Here is a 24,408-nt window from a genome sequence, read left to right on the forward strand (position 1 = left end):
TTTAATTTGTGAAATCTAAGTGCTATAACCACCACTGATTTTAGAGGACTACTTTTATTTCTAGTGGATTCTAACACATCCAAATAAAAGCTAATTATAATTTTTAATTGTAATTCTTCAAAGGTCCTTTACTTACTAACACACAGCAATTTCAAATATTGTTTACAGCACTGTAAACAGTCCAGCATTGCTCACAATGTGTATTTTTAAAGTTGCAAGTAAAGCAAACTAATCTTCTACACTGTGTTTTCAGTTATGACAGAATAATATAAAACAAATATAAAAACATTTAAAAGGAAAGGACACCTTTGCAATATAATTACCTGCATGACACCAGTAACATCAATGAAATTAGTTCCTGGAAACTTTGTGTCTTCCTCCTCACTATGTATATCTTCTGGAGTCTTATAAAGACAGATTGAAATTGTTAGGTATTTCATATTAGGGGGAAAAAATGCATTAGCAGAAAAACTTCATGACAAGAATGCAATTAAATCACCACTCACTGTCAATAGCCTGAATCCAGAAAAAATGCTTTACCCACCTTAAAAGTTAGGAGGAATTTCTTTGCATAGCATAAAGAGAGATTATTAGAACTTTTTCTTGTATGCTGACAACTAAAACCTGCTGTTACCAAACCTAATGGAATATCTCAACATCAAAAGTTCTAGGGCAATACCTGTAACACTTATAAAAAAAAAAAAATAGTAAGACAAAATATTCTAAAACATTGCACACAAGAGTCTAAAAGAGTCTTAAGCAATTTACTTACGTACAATTTCTACAGTGTTATTTAGTAATATAATTTTAAAATAATAATCACTATTTTAGTTCACGGTCTCCGTCTTATTCAGTGAATACCTTAACCACAGGACTCTGGAGGACCTAACTCCTTAGGTCAGAATAGCAGCTAACACACAGGGAAAACAGAAGGTACAATAACGATACAAAAATAATCACTGCATCACCATGCCTTCACACTGTCCAGTCCGTGCAACACACAAGACAGAAGTCCACTGAAAGAAACAATATGCTATCCTGTAAATGTGTGCCCTAGTTTACAGCCTTATCATTCAGCATGCAGCAGTTAACCTTTTAGTTGCACAAAAACCTTCATTACTGCTTAGATCAGATTAAAAGCACTTCTGAAAAGTTATATGGAAAGAGAATAGAGTAGACTGGCCAGCTCCACACACAACAGGCTACCAGTGAACATGCTACGCATACATGCCACTAACTGCTCAAGTACAGCCAAGGAGCAGATGGAGGAATGAAGAACAGCCTCAGTCTTCATGCCAGAACACTGAAGCCAGAATAAATAAGACAGACATGGGCCAATAAGGGATTACAACTCTTAACGGGACAGAGAAACACTGTTTTGCTTAAGAGTTTTGCTATGGTGATAATCTTGGAAGAACAGCGTCTTGCTGCAATTTTTCATTTTCTTAAACAAATACCTCCTATTACAAATTCTTCAGAATAATTACTCCATTTTTCCTGGAACTGTCTAATTTCTCTAAATAAAACAAGATAATGAGATAACTTTGTCGTAATTTAACATATTTTCTTTTTTAACAAAATTGAATTCACAGACATTTAGACCAATCTGTACCTGTATTACAGCATCGACAGGAGGAAGTGCAGATTTGGAGCTTGGAAGAACGTGGTTTACACTCACACTGTCACTTGAAATACTGTCAATATCTACACTTGGTAACACCTAGGGCAGAAAAAACCACCAATCTGAAAATCTATGTATTAGCTTGGCTACTATCATTGAACTTTCTAGATTCTCTCTTCCACTTGCTACTGAGCCACTAAACTTCAGTGACCTCCTTTTCTCATACCTGTATCCGATAATAACTTGGTTCTGAAAAACAAAATACTGTAACATACAAAAACTAACCCCAGAAATATTCAGTTCTTTTCTTGCAGTACCTGATTTCTCCTGTTCTCTAATGCCCTGATACTTTGTCTTGCATGTGACAAAAGGCGAGTATACCTATAACTATTTATACAGCAGATGTGTGTTTGACTTGCAGTTTATTTACACTATGTTGGCCTACAAGCCACTGTGTAGGCTGGTTGTTGGCTTCATGTTGTCATATATCTGGTATAGTAAAACAAAGGGATAATTGTATTACAATATACTTTGTAATAAAGGCATGTCCATTAGAGCATCAAAACGTGTTGCGGTTTTTTTTAAGAACAAAGATTTAAATGCTTGCTTAATTCTTTGGGGTGAAAAAAAAAATTTCCTTAAACATTTAAGAACTGGGTGAAATAACAGCAAAATGCCTGTGGGTGGAATACAGTGATACAGCAAGGGAACAAAACACATACTACTCTACCTGTATTTAACTTTGAGTTCCATGAATCATTTGTATCTGAAAGCTGTGTTTAGGAGCGTGTATATTCTCAACAATTTGAATCCGAAATAATGTAAGAAACATTGACTTCCTTGACAACAGACTCATGTAAAAAATTAAAAAAACAAAAACAAAAAAACCCCAAACCACTAGGTAAGGACTGCAATGGTTGATTAATCAGGAGTGAAATCCTTGGGTTGACTATCATGCTCGAAACAGAAATCTTAAAGGCCAAAGCAGTCATCCAAGAAAACTGACATTTATATTAATACTTTTTTTATTCCAAGTTTGTTCTGGCTCAAAAATCTCATTTAAAAAAAAAAAAAAGTGACACAGAACTATTTTACAAACACCCTGCATAGGTGACTTATGGAAGAAATAAGTTCTCTATTTTGGTCAAATAATAAAGACAATTGTTAAAATATGAATTAAAATATTAGCACAGCATGACAACTTCTTGGTCCCTCCATTCTACATGTTTCTAATGCCTACTGAAAACCAGCTACTGATGTCAAAGTAAGTTACTAATGGATGAGACTGTCTTTAGTTAGCATTTATTAAAATAAACAAACATCACTCTTGAAACGTACCTGCACAGACAGTTGAGGTGGATCCTTTTTCTCTGATCTCATCTCTATTACAGCCACATTTGTTTTTTTTATCTCAACTGGTGGTTTTGGTGGCACTTGAGGAAGAGAGGTTGTAACTGTAACAGGGTGCGGTTTACCTATAACTACTCCAGCAGGCTGCAGTGAGATGTCACTAATTTGGGTTTGACCTAAGGACAGTTTAAAAATACTTAAAGATATATATACGTCTCTCTATCTCCAAAGTCAGTAAATTAATAAATTAATTAAAATTAAATTCTGGGTGTCTGTGTTTCATATGAGACAGACTGAGATCTTGTGCGCAATTACAGACCAATTAAAAAGTCCCCTATTAACACTAGCTAAGTGCTTCACCAAGTAATTTTAAGGCTTTCCCAGCAGAAACTGTAAACTCAACACTGACATTTTTTTTAATTATTCACTTTTCTTGACTACGGTGACACCTACTGCTGAAAACGAGAATAACTACATTGCATTTGCCGTGCAAAAATTACATACCATGCTTCCCCCACCTCATATTTTCTTAATCATATTCAAAATACTATTACAGTTAGTACAGCATCCCACAAATTTTTGTTTGAGACACCCTTTTTTTTAAATAATTATCTTTTGTAAATGCCAATATAATACTAACCCTTCTCAAAACAAGGCTCAATAAAGGTTTTATTGAAGGCCCAAAAATACAGAAGCCATGACAATGAATTTCACGTGTTTGGCACAATCCTACTGAAATCGTTGGGCTGAGGTCACTGTAAATGTTGAATCCAAGGGCCAATAATTCAGTTCCTGCTCATACGGATACCAAACTTAAAGCCAGAACAAGAACCCTAGAAATGTAAAGCGTACCAAAGAAGGTATGTACAGCTAAGCAAATAATTGCTCTGTCAGGGTGTCGCCAGACATCCAGCATGAAGAATGAGGAGAACCAGAACATTTTAAACTGTTCCCCCATGCAGGTTTCCCATGAGAAGGGCAGCGCAAATCTCATGGGCCAGGGCAAATCAGTGACTTAAGAAGATGTAAGTTGTATTTCCATGAAGTAGCAGTAGTTAACCTTCACACATCCCTTCTACAGGTTATTTGCTCCTACCTAGTGGAATAGCCATAGGAATTAGGTGACCTTCAAGTGGACCGCAGACTGCAGGTACGTCTCGACTTGGACTAAAGAGATACTGATTTTCTTGGGTAAGTGCATATAAAGGATGCTGTCTCCTAGAGCTGGTTACTACCTCCTGTGTGCGAGAAGTCTGTGTTCTTGCTGATTTTACCTTTGTACCTGAAACGAGAGCAGATAACCCACATGTCATCAATGCATGTACAAAGAGAATAATATCACACACCACTCATTTCAGCCCTTCAACTGAAACAGGTATAAATTTTTTCTATGGGATGGAGGGAGCAAGGGAGTGACACAGGAAGGGTGGAATCGAAAAGGGCTAAGTTAGATGTCACAGTATTGACTGCAACGAAGGAATTAAAATTACAATTTTTGAACATCTGAGTCTAGCAAATAAAGGCACAGAAATGTGAAGAAAAGGACACAAGGATGGTAGTAGGTTGGAATTAAAGGTGCAATTTAGCAGGTAAGAAGAAATCCATGGTTTAGATTTGAAATAAACCATTAGAACAGCATGCAAGCCTGGCATAAAAAATAGAGAGGGTATAGAATATAGCCAAACTTTCATCTGTTGTTCATCTGATCAGCTGCCTCAATTTTATAAACATGCAGTTTATTTCCAGCCACAAGATTAACAGGTACTCAAAGGAACAGGTATAATCTACAAATTCCTGGTTTAACAACTCACTGCTACTTGAAAATAAAGCCATAACTAATACCCGTAAGTCTTGACTTACAACACTGAGGAAGCACTGATTTTTTTGTCCAGTTTTGAAAATGTATTGTTAAATAGCCACGCAGAAGTAATTTGTGTGTAACTATGCCTAAGCATATAGCAGAGGAGAACGTTTATTGCAATGTTGCATTTCCTGCTATACAGTCATGCAAGGTCTTATTCGACCTATATTCTTTGCAAACAATGGATATTATTAAGGAAATTACTAACTTTAATCTAAATGGATAAAAACTGCCTGAAACATCCCCAAAAAAGGAGTCAACAATTGTGAACCAAACAGAAGTGCTTCTACTGCTATTTTGTAGGCGTTAGGAAAATGAACCTGGAAAGAATCACATTGGTAGCCAACTCCGTATCTCCACTACAGCTGAAAAATGTCATCTTGCTCCTCTGTCGTTTCTAATCATCACCCTTCCTGTATTAATGGCCAGCTAACACATGGCAACAAGCACTTTTTAGCTCTGTTCACATTTAATAGCTTCCTAATTAACTGAAGAATAAAAGTCAATGATTATAAAATTTAGGGATAATAAAGAGTGATAATGTGACTTCTAACAAACGCAGACAAGCAAGGCAATCTACTCAAGAAGTGGTATTTTTGTACACACAAATTATGGGTTATAAGCCTAGAAACAAGAACAGCAAGTTATAAGTCTTCATTGAGAAAATACAGGTCAGAAAGAAGTGTCTTTGAAAAAGGCTTTGAAAAGGTCACGCTGGGTAAGCAATGCAATGAGAAATCACAATACAATGCTGTGGTCAAAGGGATAAATGTAATCCTCAGATGTCTCAACAGGATGTCAGTGAGGTGGAACAGGAGAAGACTTCCATATATGATAACACTGCATTTAGTTCTAATTCTGTATCTCTGTAAATATTAAAATAGATTGGACATTACAAGGCCTTTTTTCATTTTTTAAGGAAAATCACTTGGAAACTGAAGTAGCAGTAAACTGAAGCCAAAAACTCACTATAAATCAGATACTAAATTCAAAGCATCCCATTTACTTTTGAACCATAAGGTATTTAGCCATGGGAAGAAGTAATTACGGGCAGAATTTCTGATGTCTTTAAATGATGAGCACGTGCCTTTCTGCAAAGCAATAGGTTAGCCAGAAAAATTGTTCTTTAGTCAAAGACAAATTACTGGACTCAGTAACATAAATAGATATAGTTCAGTGGCTTGTGATTTAGAAGAGGTCATACCACATGATCTAACAGTCCCTCCTGGCCCTGAACTTTTGAGTAAAAGCAGAAATTGGCAACGTATCTGTAATACCGCCAACTTGTAAAAGCAAGGTTCTCACAGTAAGAATGATTAAGTACTGTATACACACAGCACCTCATTTTAATTGCTTTCAACTTTTCATTTCCCCCTGAAAAGTTTATTTGCACTGGGCAGAAACTAGACATTTAATTAAACTTAGCTTTAAGAAACTGGTGGTTTGCATATATTTATCAGTTCAAATTATGCAAGAAAACAACTCAACTTTATTTAGAAATGCTCTCTTACTCATAAAAGTGTTAGTTGGATTTTTTTCCTAACCTCCCATAAGAAACCAAGCATTAGTCACTACAGTTTATTTGCAAAGAAAATGGTTGATAGAGTTATAAAATGACTGAAAAGAGACTCTCCAGATGGCCATTTCAGTCTTAAATAAACATCCTTATTCTAACACTAATTTAAAACAAGCTCAGTGGACTGCTCTAACAAAATAGAGTAATTTAATAAGTCTGGATTTTCCAGCCAATCAAACCCGAGGCCAATGACTTCCAATAATTTTTAAGCCTTTATCACCTGGTACATCAAGGCCAGGAAGGGAATCTGTGGGTGCAGATCCGTGAAGGAAAGAACTAACCATGCCTAATGCAAGCAAGATTTCTTTCTTTCTTTCTTTTTTTAAGAACCTGGTGCTTTAAAGTGCTCATTCAACTTTGTTTATTTACACTCCTACTATAGAGGAGTACAGATCTGTTTCTAATTTTATTATTTATACTTTCCTGCCCTAACAGCATCTTTCAGAATAGCAGCCCTCAAAAACATGTAACTATTTTGTCTTCATGAAACCCACGTGAAACACCGAAGTATTACTTTTCCATCTTATTGGCAAGATGTAGCAAAGCACAAAAATGAAGCAGCTTGACCAACTGTCTTATATGAAGAGTCAAAGACAAGTAATGCCAGTATCAAACAAAGGCTGACCTCAGGCTAAAGCCATTAAAATCAGAAAACTTGGAAATAGGACATATATTAATTGGAGTGCTATTCTTGTAAGTGACATGCAAAAAATTCCGTATTCTTCCTTTCTTCCCTTAGATAAGCATACAAAGGGGTGTCTTATTTTACTTATTGTCAAGAGAGACAAAAACATAACTTTCTGTAACTGCAGTCTGATGTGAAATAGAGAAATTTTATGGCAGCTTTATTATTGCAAACACACACGTTGCTGTACTGTTATAGTATGACTTAATCACTTGGAAGAGAATCACTTTGCGTAAAGGCTATCCAGAGTTCATTCTGTTTTCAAGCAAATAGCTTTTAAACTGTATTTGTCACACGCAGGAGTTCTGGAAGATTGAATGAAGCATGGATCCAGTACACAGTTTTCTCTTTCATTTCTATTTGCCTCCAACAGAAAACAAGCTAAAGCACAGGAGCAGCTTATTACAACTGCATGCAACCTGTACCCTTAGATTTCACTGACACTACTGAATTAAACACCTTAACGGTAGAAAACAGTTAGTATCAAATGATCAAATGACCTACTTATTATAATCAGACTGGGGGGGGGACACGACTTTTTCTGCCTCTTTACAAGGCATTGTTTCTGGAATGATGAAATTGGCCTCCCTGGAAAGGTTGTGACCTTCTATAAAGCAAAAGAGCCCAATAAACATAGAAGAAAAATGTCATTTAGGACTCAGCAAAAGCAGAACTGCTGATTAAATATTTTTAAAGAAGTGTCTGTTCTCAATCCAAATCTTAAGAGGTCACTGTAACATTGTTATTGCTACATTAAATGCTTACTAGCACACATTTTATTCAAAAAAATCTGTACAGAATAAACTAAATTACAGGTGTGCAGCATAGCCAGTAGTCTAAAAGAGTGATACATCATGCGGTCCTCCAAATGAGTGTAGCAGCATTTTTCACAGAAAAAGAAGTGTTTCAAGAGAGGTCAAATAAAATATTTAGCAACAAGACTAGCAGTTTTCATATACCAAGTTCTCACCTTTTAAAAAATAAAGTAAGTTTTGAAAAGTCTTCTACATTTTTGCCAGGACTATAACCCACATTTTCCAGGGGGGTTATGAGAATTGCAAATACTTTCTACCAATAACACTTTTTCTTCATGGATCACAACTGGGGTCCACGGCAAAGATAAGAAAAGTGCCAGGAAATGGCATAAATACTACACTAAGCGTTAACAATAGATTCTTGTACTGTTTTGAGAATTTGACACTGTGGATGTACATCATAATGTGGAAAAAAAAAAACCCAAAACTAGCAGTGCTTGTCTTCAAAGACATATATAAGTTTTATACCATACATTTTAATGGCCTAAAAACATGGTCTCATCAAGTGACTGCCTTCTCATGTTAATCTCTTATATTTCATACAGAATATAATATTTTGAGAGTTATAATAAAAACTTGGACATCATTTTTTAAACATGACAGTTAAGATTGCATCAAGTATATTTTCCCTGCATGGATTACAACAGCATAAGTGCAAGAAGCGTAGAGGGAAGCCAACTAATATTTTTCCATTGATGCTCATCCTATTAACTCGATTGTGCCCACTATCACTTTAACTGCCTCTTACATTTAACACACTCTTTCTCCCCATCATTATCTTTTATCATGTAATTTGCTCACTCTCTCCCGCAGTGAGAAGATTATAAACATTAGTTTTTCTGACATATCATTTAAAGATTAATCTTAGTTTCTGTATTAAGAATCAGTTAAATTTTGAGAAGATAACTAGGAAATAAAATAGATTCAATTACAACATTACTTTCTACTAACTCAGGATCAAGTTTATCTACACTTACCTATGTCAGATATCATATAGGTTCACTTTTTGATTATTTTTACACATTTTTAATAGGTTTGAAAATTAGAATCTTCTGATACTAACACTTTGCCTACAAAACTAATGAATGGAATTCATTATTAATCAACTAATAACCTTTATCAATCAATTAAATAACCTTAACAAACTAGTACAAAAGAGAGTTATACTCCACTTTTAACCCTGACTTGACTAACAAAAGAAGTTATTTGCATTTAGTGAACTTAACCAACGCTTCAGATTAACATGTCTTTCAATATTTTCAAGTTAATAGATGTCATCTTCACACCCATAAATTCAAATTTTCATATTTCAATTAATGTATTGGAAGTGGGAAATGGAATACCAGGCTCCCTTAATTTTTCAAATCTCAGTAGATTTCTTAACTCTGAATGAATCAATAATTTAAATGACATGACTGGGTAAACCTGACACGAAGAATACATCTCTCAGTAACCTTTATCAAAAGCCAAGTTAGTTTTTCAACACACTCAGCTTTCAAGTGCTTATGTCATTACTTCTAGCAATTCAGTTGTTTTAAGACTTGGGCAACAATAAATATGTATTAATATGTTTATTAAATTTAGAAATAAGTATTAATTTGACAATTTAAAATAAGTGAGATACCAGTAGGTTTTCAGATTTGCTTAGTGTGTATTTTTTAGTTTTGAAAAGAGCATATAATAAATAAATAGTTCAGTTGGAAGGGACCTACAATGATCATCTAGTCCAACTGCCTGACCACTTCAGGGCTGACCAAAAGGTAAAGCATGGTATTAAGGGCATTTTCCAAATGCCTCTTAAACACTGGCAAGCATGGGGCATCGACCACCTCTCTAGGAAGCCTACTGCAGTTGCTTAAGCTTTAAATTGAAGAGCAGGTGAACTACGATTAAATGTTTTCATTTATACAAGGAATTCCTAACAGAAAAACTGGGAAGGAACACCTTGTTCACACCAAAGAATGACTTACCTCTAACACACTCTATCACCTTGGGTCTTTGAAGTTTAGACTTGGGAGAGGGAGAGTTGAATCTCAGATATGGTGCCTTTTTAAGCGTGCTACGATGGCCCTGGTAAATCGGTTTCCCATAAACTTGACACAGATAGTCTTCGTTTTGCACCATTGCACTTCCATTCACAGGTCCCTGACACCACCAAAAAAAAAAGAAAAAGAAACAAAAAGTAGCTTACAATTCTTCACATATGAAAATTTGAATACATCAGTAGTGTTGCAAAAGTCTAGAGGAAAAAAAGTAAGCAGTTCTGCAACAAACAGTAAACATTGCAAGCACACATGAAAACATGCTTAAAGAATACACACAAGAAACTTACTAACAGCTGAATAAAACAGCAGGTGCTAGGTAAGACAAGTTGATAACACGACAATGAATTCCACACTGTTATACACACTCAGCTTAGGCTTCTACAGCACATGAAAACAAGGACAATTCTGACAACAGAAATCCACAGGACAGGGCTATCACTTTCCTTTAAAATTATTACAGTTACACATACAAACAATTTTTCACATGAATACTGCAATCTAAAGCATAGAAGTCATTACAAAAAAAGAAACCAACTACTTGGGAACTCACAGCTGCCCTTTTTTCTTTCCTCTGCAAACTTTCAGAAGAAAAGTAAGTCCTAAACCTCTGTTTGCTTGTGTTATCTTCTGCTTGCTTCTGCAATGGCTTAGCTGCAGATAAAGGCTTCTTTGTCAAGCATCCTTGGATTTTTTGAGTTTTTCCTTTAATTTCTTTATTGGTCTTCATAGCCTTGATGTTTTGGGCTCTCTTGATCCATGGGACCTTTTGATCATACTTCACTTGTTCCAAATCATTTCTTGCCATTTCAGCCTAAAGATAAAACAAACATAATAAAAGGAGATTTTATCTTCAAGGCTATCAGAAGAGTCTGTGGATAACTCTGAAGTTCTGAGAAATGGCCTGTTTTTCATGTTAGCCAGCAACTGTGACCAGTGATTTTTATTAAGCAATGAAAGTCTAAAAATAGAAGTAAGTATTTTATTATAGCATACTACATGCTAGTACTAATAAGCAGTTTTCTCTTGCTTTCAAGTTGTAAGTGAATCACGTTTAACTATTGACATGAAAGAACAATGTAAGGTGGAAAAATACAATGCTAAAACCTGAACTCATTTTTTCCAGCCATACCTGGATTTCTACACTGATGGCCTTAATCCACTCATCCACAGTCTTTCTGATACGAACCTCTTCCAATACATCTCTGAAATAGAAGAAAGAACTATTTTAGGTCAGTGCTTCTTAAATTGCACACATTTGTTCCTGGGAAAGTAGTGACCTATAAACACTATAAAAAGAGAAACCCAGAACACAGAGACAGTAAGATTATGTACCCCTACAGTGTCCCAAAGGCACTAAGCATACCCTATCTGAGTTTCCCAAACCTAAACCTGTTCTTACATAATGCCACCTGCAAACCCCACCCCCCACTTGTATATACTATCATTATTACAAACAACTATGAATAAGTGGCAGCCATGTGTCAGTTCTTATTTTGATCAAAAACTGAAAAAACAAGCCAATAAAAACATTCCAACTCAAAAGACAAAAAGCAGATAAGAAAAATTGCTACTTCCACTAAAAGATAATGATAGCAGATATCACGCCTGAAAAAATCTTCACATGAAGAGAATAGTTACCTTCCTCAGGAAAACACAAGATTAAGGAGCATTTTAATAGGAAAACTTTCATTATGATTCAAGCAGGAGTATTTAACACAACTAACTAACTAAGCAAAAGTTCAAAAGCCAAAGATCTGCTGTAGGATGACTAATTCTGTAACATTTACAAGTTAATGAAGCCTCTTTTGTTTAGAATTATGAAAATATTGCTTAATTTTCCTATTAATGCAAGTTTGTCTATAAAAACCTAAATGCCCCCTTGTCATGACAGCAGAGCGGTTTGTCCAGATGACAGAGTCTCAGAAATCAGATTTAAGTCCTGGAGCATAGATTATACCAAGTAACAGGTATCCATCCAAAAATTCAATTCACATTAGGAGGGTCAAAAAACATTTGATGTTCAAGAGAATCATCTCATGATTGCAAAGAAGAATCAATAAATACTTTTTTCAGGGAACTGCACTAGTTCTTCAATGCACAGAATTTAAAAAATTGAAAGAGAGTTGATAAAAGGTGAGCACATACAACGAGTAGTCACACAACACACTGAATAATAGGGTCTAACCTGTTGGTAGTCAAGGCGTTAATAAAAGTATACATGGCATCCCCATCTTTTGCGCGAATAACAGCTTCCAAATTTTCTTCAAGGATTTTTTTATTGTTTTGAACTCCTCTCAAAATCTTTTCAGCATCCCTCAGTATAGATTTTGGCACTTTAACATTTTGAAGGATGGATGGTCTATTGAGCTGATGATGTTCAGGAAGATCAGATGCAACAGTAGGTTTTTTTGCCTAAAATTGAAACAGAACCGCTAGCTTTTAACCAGAGATTGTAATTTCCATTTTCTACACACTGATCAGAATTCCTATTAATCTATTATCAAATCAATGCCCATTATACGAAATACCATCCACGTGTACTGTCATCAACTTCAGTTACTCAAGAACATTCTGTATGTTGCAAATATATTTAAAAGTTAAGCAGACATCCAAAAGCTCTCAAATGCGAAATGATGTAATGCATGAGAAGCAATGCTAACGAAGCACGTAAGTGTGTGAAAAGACGGCAATTAGATACATGAAGTATTACATGCCAATCTCTCCATGTAACAGTATTTAAGTATAATTAAAAGCATAATAAAACCCAAAGTCCTCTAAATATATGCACTCATTTGACATCAATCTATCCCAAGAAACACCAGGCAATATACGCATGTTTTAACAACAACAAAATAAATCCCCTCAACAGCACCATGATCCTCTCCCCCTTTCATGATTTTTACTTTTTAAAGGAAACAATGAAGCAACTATTAGCCTTTTACTTTGCAGAACCCTTTTACAGAGATAAAAATCGAGCATGTATTAGCTGCTAAATACAAAATGAAGGGACACGAGTGCACAGGAAACAAGGAGCCATACAGCTATAGTTCTGACATTCATTCTCACACTCCTGATGAAACCCAGAGGGCCCCAAATAGAGTGCTTCATTTTCCAGAAAGGAAGCAAAAAAATTTTAAAAAGTGATAAATGTACATAAAGAAACCCCAAAACAAAAACAAAATACCCAAACTTGAGTAGACTCTGAAAGCATCAACTGAATGAACAGAAAAAAATCTCACAGATCAAAAATCAGTTTTGGCTTTAAGGCTACACTTTTATCAAATCAGAATTAAACAAAAGTTTATGTTCTAACAAGTGTACTGCCAAAGCGCAATGGACATAACAAAACAGAAATCAACACACTGATACCATGATTTTGGTTTTGCCTGGTGAGAAAAGGACAATATACCAAATTATTTATCAATTTTATACAGGTTTTTATTTTAAAATGAAACTTTTTGACAAATACTAGCTCAATAAGGTGAAATTGGTGAGAAAATGTAAGAAATATGGATATATGTTCAACCATAAAATTATGTAGACTTGCCAATTAGACTCAGATCATGAAATGCTAATTGTATTAGCAGTCCACACCATGCTCGTTTTGAGGCAGCAGCTTTCTGCCAGACGTTTATATTATTCCCTCAAGATACCTCATTAAGATTGAATAAGACAAGTCAAAGAACAAGTTAAATCTTAGAGTAATGTAATCTGTACATAATAGCAACTTTTTAAAAAAAATACAGGTCTGCAATAGTTACTGTAGTGTTATCTCATTGGCAGCATATTCAAAACTGTTTCAGTATTACAATATTTAAAAAAAAAACAAAACAAAACATAAAAATTCAAGGTATACCTTGACAAGATCATTCATGTCTGATTTCCACGAGTTTGCTTCCTAAAAAGACAGAAGAAGAGCTGTTGAAACTTACCTAAAGACAGATGTGTCAAGGTAAAATCTAGAGTAGATATTTGATCAATTTAAATGAGCACAATGAATTCCTTGTGAACTACTAAATCTCACTGCATGCTTCTTTTGGATTAGAGCACCACCTTCTGTTCCATCTCAACCTATCTGTTAATTCAGGCCTTTCATTTGCTTGCATGACAAAGCTAGCGGTCATTTACCCCAAGCATTTACTTTCTCACTCTACGTATCTTTTAATGATGAGAAGTCAATAGCTAAGTATCTAACTGACTCAGCTCCACATTTGCTGAAGTCATCATCTCTGTCTTCCTATTGACCTTTTTCATAAGAAAGAAGACATTTGAATCCATTTATGTCAACTGTGTCTTTCTCACCTGCCACTCCTTCTCCCATCTTGTCCTGTTCTCTGCTGCCTATACTAAGATATGTTATTCAGTGTAAGTTTTTAGCAATAGTGGTAAGCAAGTATTTGCAACGTAAATGGGGCACATGGCATCAGTGCTCTTACTAGTAAGAACAGTTAAACGTGCAATCCACTAATATCTTACAAAATCTATGAAAAAATGCATCAGCTATACTGTAAGATATGACAGATGAAGCTATGTAAATAACTGGCACGTAATGCACAGTATTTTTAGGGAAACATCCAAGCTGAAACCTTCAACCACAGAAACAAACCAATAGAATCAAATCTATTATGTTCCAAGCCAATTCACAAACCTGTGGATATTCAAGTCTTTCTTCTTTCCCATCACTTACATTTACAAGAACAGAGAGGGCCAAAACAGACAGGCTAAATGATCGGGTACACCTTGCTTCCACATGAAACCAGTTTAACAAATAGATAAAAGCCTCCATTTTCAAGAGCCAGACACAAGTTACACGTTGCCAGCACAGAACCATTCTAGCACCAAAGGTACAAAATCACTACCATGAGAAACAATACAACGATGTACGCCAGGCAATTCTTCGGAAACAGCACTCTTTACAAAAAGAAATGGCAAAATGAGAAAGGAAGTAGCTTAAGTCATCCCTAAAGTTGACTGCAGATAAATAGAACATTGTTCTTTCCCAAATGGGAATGTTACATCAGCTCTGTAGCTCTAGTATCACAGGAAGAGAGCAAGCAGAAAACAGGCACTGAAAATACCTGAAACCTTAAAATAAACAAATAAAACACACATTTTTTTTACCTGTTTTATGTTTGGTAGAATGGCAGTAAGAGCCTCTACAGTCTAGACCACTGCATACTGATTGAGACATTACTCAGACACAAAGCCCTTCCACATATAAAGACTGCAATATTTCAAGTAATTGTAAACAAATGTCAGTCTTTTTACAGAGGTAGAAGCAAGGGCAACTCTTTTACTGACACCAGACTTCTAAGTTTTTCTCCACATTTTTTATTCCCCTTATTCAAATTCTTGGTCATTCTGATAACATGGACTTTACCTGTAGCATGTCATGCATTTCTCTTCTCAACTGGCCAAGATCTTGAAGTAAATCATCTGCTTTCTTCACCGTTTTCTCAATTGAACTGCAATTTTGGAAGGAGCTTTCAAAAGCAGGGAACGAGTCTGTACACAAAGCAGTATGCCTGATGGAAGAAACACTCCTGATTAAGTCTCATGGCTCCTCATGTGCCCCAAGAAAGTAGCCAACTTTGAAACTCTGGATGAATTTAAAGTGCAAGAATACCAAACCTTTATATAAAATGGAATTTGCTTTTTCACCTGAAGTTAAAGACAGGTTATTGGCTTTACTCTGTTTACCACTTAACACCTTGAGCTGTATCATTGTATTTTGAACAGTGAAACTATATCTAAAATTCAGATCTAACAGAGCAACATTTAAACTTTGGATAGCTTTCTGTTTGAAGCAATTAATACTTTTGTCTATACTATCTTAAATAAGACAGTATCTATATAGCTCCTTCTCATTGTATTAGTGAAATTATGACATCAAACTGTTGCCTGGGGAAAAAATGTTTCAGACTGGATGGCTAAAAAAATTTCCTAACTCATTCTAAAGCTTAGAAACTGGTATGCTGGGGCTGCTCCCTCCCAACAAAGTGTTCTCATACAGCTCCCATAAGCAGGCAGCTTGGAGTCTCACTGACAAGGGCAATTCCACTGTAACACAATGCCTGTACCACTGGCTTCCTGACACTACTCCACAAGCTGCTGCAATAGAAGAAATATACTCAGAAGACAGAAAAGCACTCCAAGTGACACCCACTGACCTCTGGGAAAAGTCTTCCAAACTATCCTTAGCAATGAGCTTTCATCTACCTTCAGAACAACAGAAATGCAAAAGTAGCATAGAAATACCAGTGCTCCAGTGTTTTACTTCAAGCACAGCTTTGTCAGACTCAAGGACCACGCCAGTGACTCTGTTACCCCATCAGTATCTAATAAACCTTTCTCAATTTCATTAAAACAAACAAAAAAATCTTCCTCAATTTTGGATTGTTATGTTTATTTACCTGTCTCTCTCAGCATGCCAGGTCATTTTATTATTGTTTAATGTTGCCTTCTTGGAAAACTCAGTTTGCCTCAGTGGCATTTCTTGAGAATTCAGAATACGCTCAAGAAGTCTCCCTTCACCTAAGGCAGAAAAAAAGAAAGTTACATTTACTGTTAAGTTTGTTCAATATATTTAATACTTCTTTTTCCTTTCCAGATATGTCACCATTATATAATAATCACCAAGGATATTAAGAACAATTTTTAAAATTTTAAAATACAGATTTACTGCAGATAAGACAAGTCACATAAAACCACTCACACTATGTTACTATGACTGCTTTACATTAGCAAAGTCAGAAAACAGATGAATGAAACCGTGACGGCAATTAACTGAGTCACAGAGAAACATTCTGTCCATAATGTCACAGACTTGTTCTTCTTCCTTTGACTCGTTTCATTTATTCCAGGACCCACGGAACAATAGGAATACGTGACAGTTTTGTAAAAAAAAAAAAGATAGAAGCAGCAGTCTGAGAAGGATCTGATGAAGACACAAACAGGCATTTTGTCCATGATAGAGTAAAATGGCTGGATCTTTTAAATGTTCTTCCTCAATCTCAGAACCTCAATCCATTCTAAACAGAACCAGCTAAAAAAAATGGTTTATTTTTGGATGAAATCTTCAAAACTGAGTTTCATGCCACTAACCTGATCAAAAGCAGTAAATTACTTCCTTTGCTTTACTGATGCTATTTTCATTACGATGGCCTAGAGACCCTATGAATGCATGTTTTTATGGGGGGAAAAAAAAAAATCAATCCAACCAATTATAATGACTAAGTTATTGACTAGATCCCAAGTTTTTCATTATTCTATATAACAGTCCTTAAACCTGAAAATGAATGGTCATTCAATTTTTCATCTAAGAAAACATTTCAGTGAGCAATCACGTCGAGATGCTACAGCTTAATCAGTACTGTCATTAAGTCTTTAGTTAGTTAAGAGTAAGTGACTTATCCACAAAATTATCCCTTCCCAAACGTACTTTCAAATATTCTGAATATATGTATTTAAGTGCCAGCAACCTGACAGCTCAGATTAGGTGAGGACCACACAAAGTAAACCTCAGGCCATACTATTCATGCCAGTGGAGGACAGGAGTGTCTTACTCACAGTACCTTCACATGTGGATTTGGGAATATTTTCCTTTTCTGTTACAGGGTTTTCTTTCTTTGAGATTTTCACATTTTTTGATACAGGTTCTGGAGCGTATCTCCGAGGAACTGGTGTCTTTAGAGGAGATTTTTGTGTATGAATGCCTTGAAATTGGCTTGAATATGCTTCAGGAGGGAAAAAAAAAGATGTTATTTAAATGTTAACAGTCTTCTTCATAGGAAAACAAATCTAGAAAAAAAAAACCCATGGCAACATTATGAATTTTTCACAAAAATGCAAAACATTACAGAACTAGTTAAAACACAAACAGGAAGAAAGTTTCATACTTACAAGTACTATTATAAAAGGATCAAAAAAAACCCCCAAACATAGTATGAGCTATTTCATTACGAGCTTCCACATAGATTATTTCTCAGTAAGATTATTTTCAGTTAAGTCTAGGCCTCTCTTGGTGCAGACTAAGCAGTCAATAAATACCAAACTCTCACTTTAATTTAAACTGCAACATTTGCAGAATAAGTGCTATATGTTATATAGTATATTAGGCAATAAAAGCAATTATACAGAAGCAATGTTTACTACTCATTACTGATGTGATGTACAATCCAATATTAATGGAAACAAAATTAATGCAAAACTAACACTGGAAGTAAGATATTAAGAATCTGTCTTCACCTTGGGCAGGTGGACTACTGGTAGGAAATAAACCCCTCGGACATGAAGACGCTCCGTTAGTAAGCAATCGCTGCTCTGGCTTCTCAGATTGTTTTGTGATGACAATGGAGGAAGGTACGTGAATTTGCTGTAAGCCACCCGTGTTGACCGCAGAGCTAATGAGATGGGACTAAGAGACAAAATGACAAAGTATTTCTGACATATGCATTAGTTTCCGCAAGTAAAACTCTAAGCATGAATACTTGCCATGTAATCATACTAATCAGATTTTGACATGCTATTTGAGAGAAAAGTAATTTACAACAACCTCGGAACATAGACAGGCTTGGACATTATTCTGCCTTTCAAAAAGCACGCAGGATTCTCTGAATAAACAATTTATAACTGTTCTTAGATTTTTAATCCGACTGGCTAATGAAAGTTTCTTCAATTAACAAAGGTCTAAACAATTTCTTAGTGGAAATGAGAACATTTCACAATTTTTGCATTTACTTTCCACAGACACAAAAATTATGGGGAGGGAGGGGAGCAGATATCTGGGACAGAACCAGAAATAAAACTTTTCCCGAAAAGCTCTAAGCTCATGTGCTGGCCACTGGATCTTTCTTTCTTTCTAATACTAAAATATAATCTAAATTACTATAACATTAACACTGAGATACAGAAGAAATGATTAAGCAAAAGCTTCTGCATTGTTACTTAGATACCTGAATATTCATTTGTTGCTCCTGTAACTTTTCCAAATGCTGAATCCGTTGCACCATGAAAGCATTCATTTGTTTTTCAAGCTCACTGACTCTTTCATGACAGTGGGGCTTCTCATGTTGAGTCTTCATATTTGTTTGCTGTTCAGCAACACGCTGCAGTTGTCTGTCTGTCTCCTGTAGTTTATGAAGTAATGCTGAAACCGAGTTAACTTTTGCTTCCAAATCATTTTGAACCTGCAAGGGGGGGGGCAGGGAGTAAGGGAAAAAGCCTTACTGCAAAAGAGGTGCAAGCATAAAGAGAACAAAACATCATTCCCATCATCATGGAATGATTTGCTTCCCAAAAGACACAAATAAAATACTAGTTAGCCCTAACGTTTGGTGGTTTAGCAATACTATAAAATTATTCTAAAAGATGAATCAAATGGTCTCTGTCCATTTGCCCATTTAGCCAAATCCAAATTAGTTCTCTCTGGTATATTGGTCAGTAAGTCTGAGATTACTAACACACAAAAACCAGTACACAGACACATTCAGTCTCTCTGGCTCTACTACCAACCATTTTGACATCTACTATTTTAAGTGGACAAAGAATTAATATTACCACAAGCTACTTACTTTAAGAAGCGGAGCTGTAGTAGCAATGGCAGCAGCAGTTGCTGCTGCGATGGTTGTTGCAGAATCAGCTTCCTTGTGTGTTGACCTAGTGTCTTGACCAACACTTTCCTTTTTTTCTGTGGAGGCATCTCCTAAGAGCTGTACCTTCACCTTCTTAAGTACAGGAGTATTTTGAGTTCTATAAAAATAAACAAGTGCCTGTAAAAAGCATTGTTTTCTCCATATCCCCTCCAAGCAAATGATTTCCCACATGCAGCACTGGTATCGCTACTTATATAAGCATTTTTTCTTGAAGTTCTTGACGACCAAGAAATAATTTTATTCTCATCTTTTAACATGACATGGGAAATTTCTCAGGATTATGTTACAGATTCTAATATAAAAGGCGTTTCTGCAACTGCAACAAAGAACATATTTACAGGTTGTATTTTGCAAAGTTCAGTGTACTAGTAGCAAGGTCCAACTAAATTTCTGATCTTCAAGATTTCCAGCTTATGGATAAACAGCATGTGTCCTTATCTGTCTTTAAAAATATTACGCTGTTTTGGCACGAAATGAATTATCTATCAGAGCAGATCTTGCCTGACTCTTGTATCATGAAATCATTAATTCAAATAGTCTAAAGGCATTACCAAAAATACATAAAATGAACAAGATACTCCAGTGAGCTCTGAATGATAAAACAAACTGAAAACATCTTCATAGACAGAAAAAGAATACAACAGAGAACAATAAAGAACACTTTTTCCTTACTAGCTATGCATTTTGGCAGAAGCTGAAGAAGTAGTATAGTAGTATACCTGTACAGAAACAGAATAGCTGAGACACTAACAACAACATATACTTACTTTTGCTTTAACAACGCTCTCAAAGCCTCTTTCTGGCCAGTAGCATATTGAGAAATAAAAACATCATCTGTGGGGAAGGACATAAAATATACTTTGTCGGGTTAACTGACACAAAATGTCTATTTTAGAGGTAGACACAAAGCATTATTTCAACAACACGTACAATTTTGCTGCAAAGAATCTGTTGCCTGCACAAACCACATGATCTATTGCAACCACAAATTGTTTCCCTTCACTAAGTAGCAGACTTAAATCACGATGAGTGTAAGGGTAGGCTTCATTTAACACAATTTTATCTAGTATGGAATGTTGGTATCAATAAAATCTATTTTGGTATGCTGTGAAAATGACAATACCTTACCTTCATAAAATTTGGGGAAAAATGCCATATAAATGGTAACTTGAGCTCAGCAACCCATTCAATAAAACCCTGCAAATTCTAACTTGAAAAAAAATGTAATTAAAAAAAAAAAAAGAACTGTAATATTAGTATTTCCCCACAGTCATCATCCATTACAACAAATATTCTTAATAGCTTTAAATTATGCTAAAAGGATTGTGGGCTCTCCTTCATTCAGTGTTTGCTGGGCAGAGGTAACAACCCAAGATATGGCAGGTTCGGTGTTTCTCTACTGCTGACTACACACAGCTAGTACATACATGCTGATAAGCCAGCTTGCTGCTGCCTCTGTGAGCGCAGAAGAGGAAACTGAAGTATTGATTTTTGGCCTTAAATAGGGGTATTGATTTGTGTTTCTTTCCTCTACACGGCCACAGATATCCAAGAAACCTGCAGAAGTGTATTTTCTTTAAAAAGTCTTCATTCTCCCAAATCTGATTGAAACTGACTGGCAGATTCAGAAGTTAAAGGAAAAGGCATCAACAATGTGATTTCTTAGATTCTTAAGGATTAAAAATATACTTTTTATGGTGTAGGTTGCTTGCAGAAAAATATGAATTTGTAGTACAATTACTCACAACAGGAAAATGCATCCAAACAAGGTCCCCCACCCCCCAAAATTCTGTATTCAGAGACATGAATAGTTCCATTAGCAAAAGGAATCTCAGCATTCTGGTGCACTGGTAGAAGTCCCTCTTAGTTAATCACAAGAGCTACATAAGTTAGTGTAGTGCCAGCAAGACTGAAGTAAATTTTGCAAAATTTAAGAATGTAAATTACAATTATAATCTTTTTATCAAAGAAACCTTTGAATATTTTCACTCAAAATTTTCTATACTGAAGAAAATACCCTAGATGAAATTAAAGCTCCCTTTTCCTCTAATTAATCAGTTTTCTTACAAAAAAGGGACTGTAGCAGTACATCGATGTCTCTTACCTTTAGGTCTTCTGCTATCTTCCAGTAGCAATGAAGAACCTTCTTGTACTGCAGCATCTCTAGGATAATCCTTCAGAACAAGAAGAGCAGAAAAGCATACATCAAAGCCTCTGGTATCAGTGGCCAAAATTTTAGAAGCGGAGGGAATTGCTGAATACACAAACATAAGCATCTCCACACACTAAGAGAAGTTCTTAGAACAAAACATTTTAAGATCTCTACCGCAGAATCATCTGGACTTTGTAGTCAAGAACTCACATGACATTTTAGGGAAAAATAACCCAGAAACACAATTCAAATTAAAAGTATATATTCTAAGTGCTGATTAAGTGCATTCTCCTCATTTATGGCCAAAGAAGCAGTAGTGAAACTGCCTGTGTTTAAGTTTATACAAGTCGCTAATCTCAAACAACTCAGGACTACCCATACACACAGAAATAAGCACTCATAACACTAACTGTGGAACTGAAGGGACAGAGCTGAATTTTCTTGAAGTGAAATCCATGAATAATCAAAGTCTATGAGGAGTCATAAAGGCAAGTTAGGAAGCTAAAAAACTGTCACTTAACCTTATTTGATGGTGGAGTACTCCACCGTATTTTTTGAGACTTTTGTTCAGCTCACTAGGTCTACTTTGAGCCATGTAGAGACATTGTTACAATCCTTTCACAGTGTAGGTTAATTTTATCCTCATGCATGCTTATCACTATATGGATGCCCTAGGCACAAGTTTCCACTCTATGTAAGGCACAACAAACAAATCAAAAGGAAATAAGCCTTTTAATTGTAAGTATTAAAGAATTCCACATAAACTAATGTCCATTTCATTATCTATGATATGAAGAGAAAAAAAACACCTACAAAAAGTGTTAGGGTTTTTGACAAATATTGTGCCATGTGTAACTGCCTTTTCAAAGGAAGAGTTACACTAAAATTTAAGAACAACCCTTGGTATTAACTATGCAACAGGCAGCAGTACAGTAAACAAAGCCCCTCCAAACACTTCAGCATTAATACCACATTAGCAGCAACTCAAAGAGGAAAGCAGCTGCACAGTTATTGTGCAGAAGCTGAGCCAAAGATTTGCTATGCTTTTACAGAAGCTACAACTTTGTGAGAAAAATACTGTTCTCTTAGTTCGGGATTGCAGGAAGCACCAGTAACTTTTCTTACCATTTGTGATAAAAGCATGGGCTCTGTAGAATTTTCTACTGAAAGCAGATTTTCTGGACGTCCTTTAGCACTCGGGACTCCTGAAATAAAAGCAGTTTTACTGTGATCATAATGATTTGTTATGCATTTTCAGTATCCCTTGACTAACCCAGGTCTCAACATTTCCTCTGCCTGTATCTTTGAACATCTAAACGTAATGACTTTCATAACACAAATGACCACAGCCATCAAGCTGAAGCTTACAAACATTAATGAATTCTGTAAGCCTGGATTATAGACTTGTTTTACAATATACGAAAAAGTCTCTGAAAAACAGAGCATTAAAAAAGTCAATAATGTCTAGCTCAAATCCAAGTCTAAAGATCATAGGAACGTAGAAAGTTACTTGTCTAGAGAGACAATTATATGATAACATATCTTACAGAAGGACACTGAGGACAGTACACGTTGTAGTTATGTGAGAGACTAGTATGTCTTCCTAACACTATAAAAATATCACCTTTTGAAGCTGTTTGAAGCTCGACCCCAAAAAAACTAAAACCCCTTCCCCAAACTCCAAAGACTGTAATTGATATGTATTTTAAAGAAATAAAATGAATATTCTATCTGATTAGATAAGTAGCACAGACTGTGTCAGTTTTGAATTTGAAGAGTACATGGTACATCACTACAGTCTCAGTCTCTTAAAAAAAGACTTAAAATTATTTACTTAATATTTCTACAAATAGCTTTTAAAAAAAAATTACAGAAAAGGATGCAACTTATTTTTTTCATATTGTTTACTCAGCTATGTGAGCTTCCTTAGTACAGGCAGTTGACCAGTATATGTTGTTTGTGTCAAGCAGGTGGGGTTTAAGAGGGGTAAGGTTGGTTTGTTTTCCAAGACTACAAAGGAAGAAAAATAATTTTAACAAGTAAAATTTAAAATTATGGTAGGTAGCAAGGAAACTTTTTTTTTTCCTAAGAGTTTTTTGAATAGTTGTTTAACTGACCAGCTCTGAAACTCGTATTGTTCCATAAAACCTGCAAAAACTCTGCAAATTCAAAAAGACTAGAGCTGAATGACTTTCTCAGAATGCCTGCTTCCAGCATTTAATATTTATTACCTTTCAAATGTCCAATAAACTTCTTTAAAAAGGCAAGCTTGTACAGCTATAGCTTGAACATCTACTAGCTCAAGCTCTACAGAAAAAAATAATCTTTAATGAAGCAGAGAGAGAGGAGAAGTGTTTAAAAGACTTTTGATCTCTCTTCCAGTATAAAACCACAAAATAATTCACAAAATTCCATGAAAACACAAAGAAGGCCCAAATATTGGGACTACTCAGAGCTGTCTGTTGGCAGGAGCAATATTCTGTTAGGCACAGATTCGCTTGCTAACTATACTTTGGGTATAAAATTGAAGAGATACATGTGGTGTCTAAAAAGATGAGCTACAAACCACATTAAAAACTGTGACAGACTGGAAAGGCATCAATCTTCTTAACTTTCTTCTTTAGGTACCTGCCCACGTACACTGTTTCAT

General features: G+C 35.5%; 1 protein-coding gene across 6 annotated transcripts in view; it reads right to left on the reverse strand.

The window, feature by feature from the left end:
* The window catches only part of KIAA0586 (KIAA0586 ortholog), a 77,834-nt gene that overhangs the window by 52,520 nt on the left and 906 nt on the right, over positions 1–24,408 (reverse strand). For 5 of the 6 annotated variants that reach the window (XM_072866149.1, XM_072866147.1, XM_072866146.1 and 2 more), the window contains exons 2-19: positions 22,884–22,963; positions 21,711–21,780; positions 20,374–20,440; positions 19,526–19,703; positions 18,908–19,141; positions 18,201–18,369; positions 17,528–17,689; positions 16,367–16,487; positions 15,334–15,478; positions 13,810–13,851; positions 12,139–12,365; positions 11,083–11,155; positions 10,504–10,764; positions 9,879–10,053; positions 4,068–4,253; positions 2,960–3,147; positions 1,613–1,720; positions 324–404 (exon numbers count right to left, since the gene is read on the reverse strand). In XM_072866149.1, coding sequence (XP_072722250.1) covers positions 324–404; positions 1,613–1,720; positions 2,960–3,147; positions 4,068–4,253; positions 9,879–10,053; positions 10,504–10,764; positions 11,083–11,155; positions 12,139–12,365; positions 13,810–13,851; positions 15,334–15,478; positions 16,367–16,487; positions 17,528–17,689; positions 18,201–18,369; positions 18,908–19,141; positions 19,526–19,703; positions 20,374–20,440; positions 21,711–21,780; positions 22,884–22,963 — 2,567 coding nt within the window. The remainder of the gene's footprint in view (positions 1–323; positions 405–1,612; positions 1,721–2,959; positions 3,148–4,067; positions 4,254–9,878; positions 10,054–10,503; positions 10,765–11,082; positions 11,156–12,138; positions 12,366–13,809; positions 13,852–15,333; positions 15,479–16,366; positions 16,488–17,527; positions 17,690–18,200; positions 18,370–18,907; positions 19,142–19,525; positions 19,704–20,373; positions 20,441–21,710; positions 21,781–22,883; positions 22,964–24,408) is intronic. The other variant, XM_072866151.1, reaches the window with a different exon arrangement.

The sequence above is a fragment of the Ciconia boyciana genome, chromosome 6 (assembly GCF_034638445.1).
Source record: "Ciconia boyciana chromosome 6, ASM3463844v1, whole genome shotgun sequence".
Lineage (NCBI taxonomy): Eukaryota > Metazoa > Chordata > Aves > Ciconiiformes > Ciconiidae > Ciconia > Ciconia boyciana.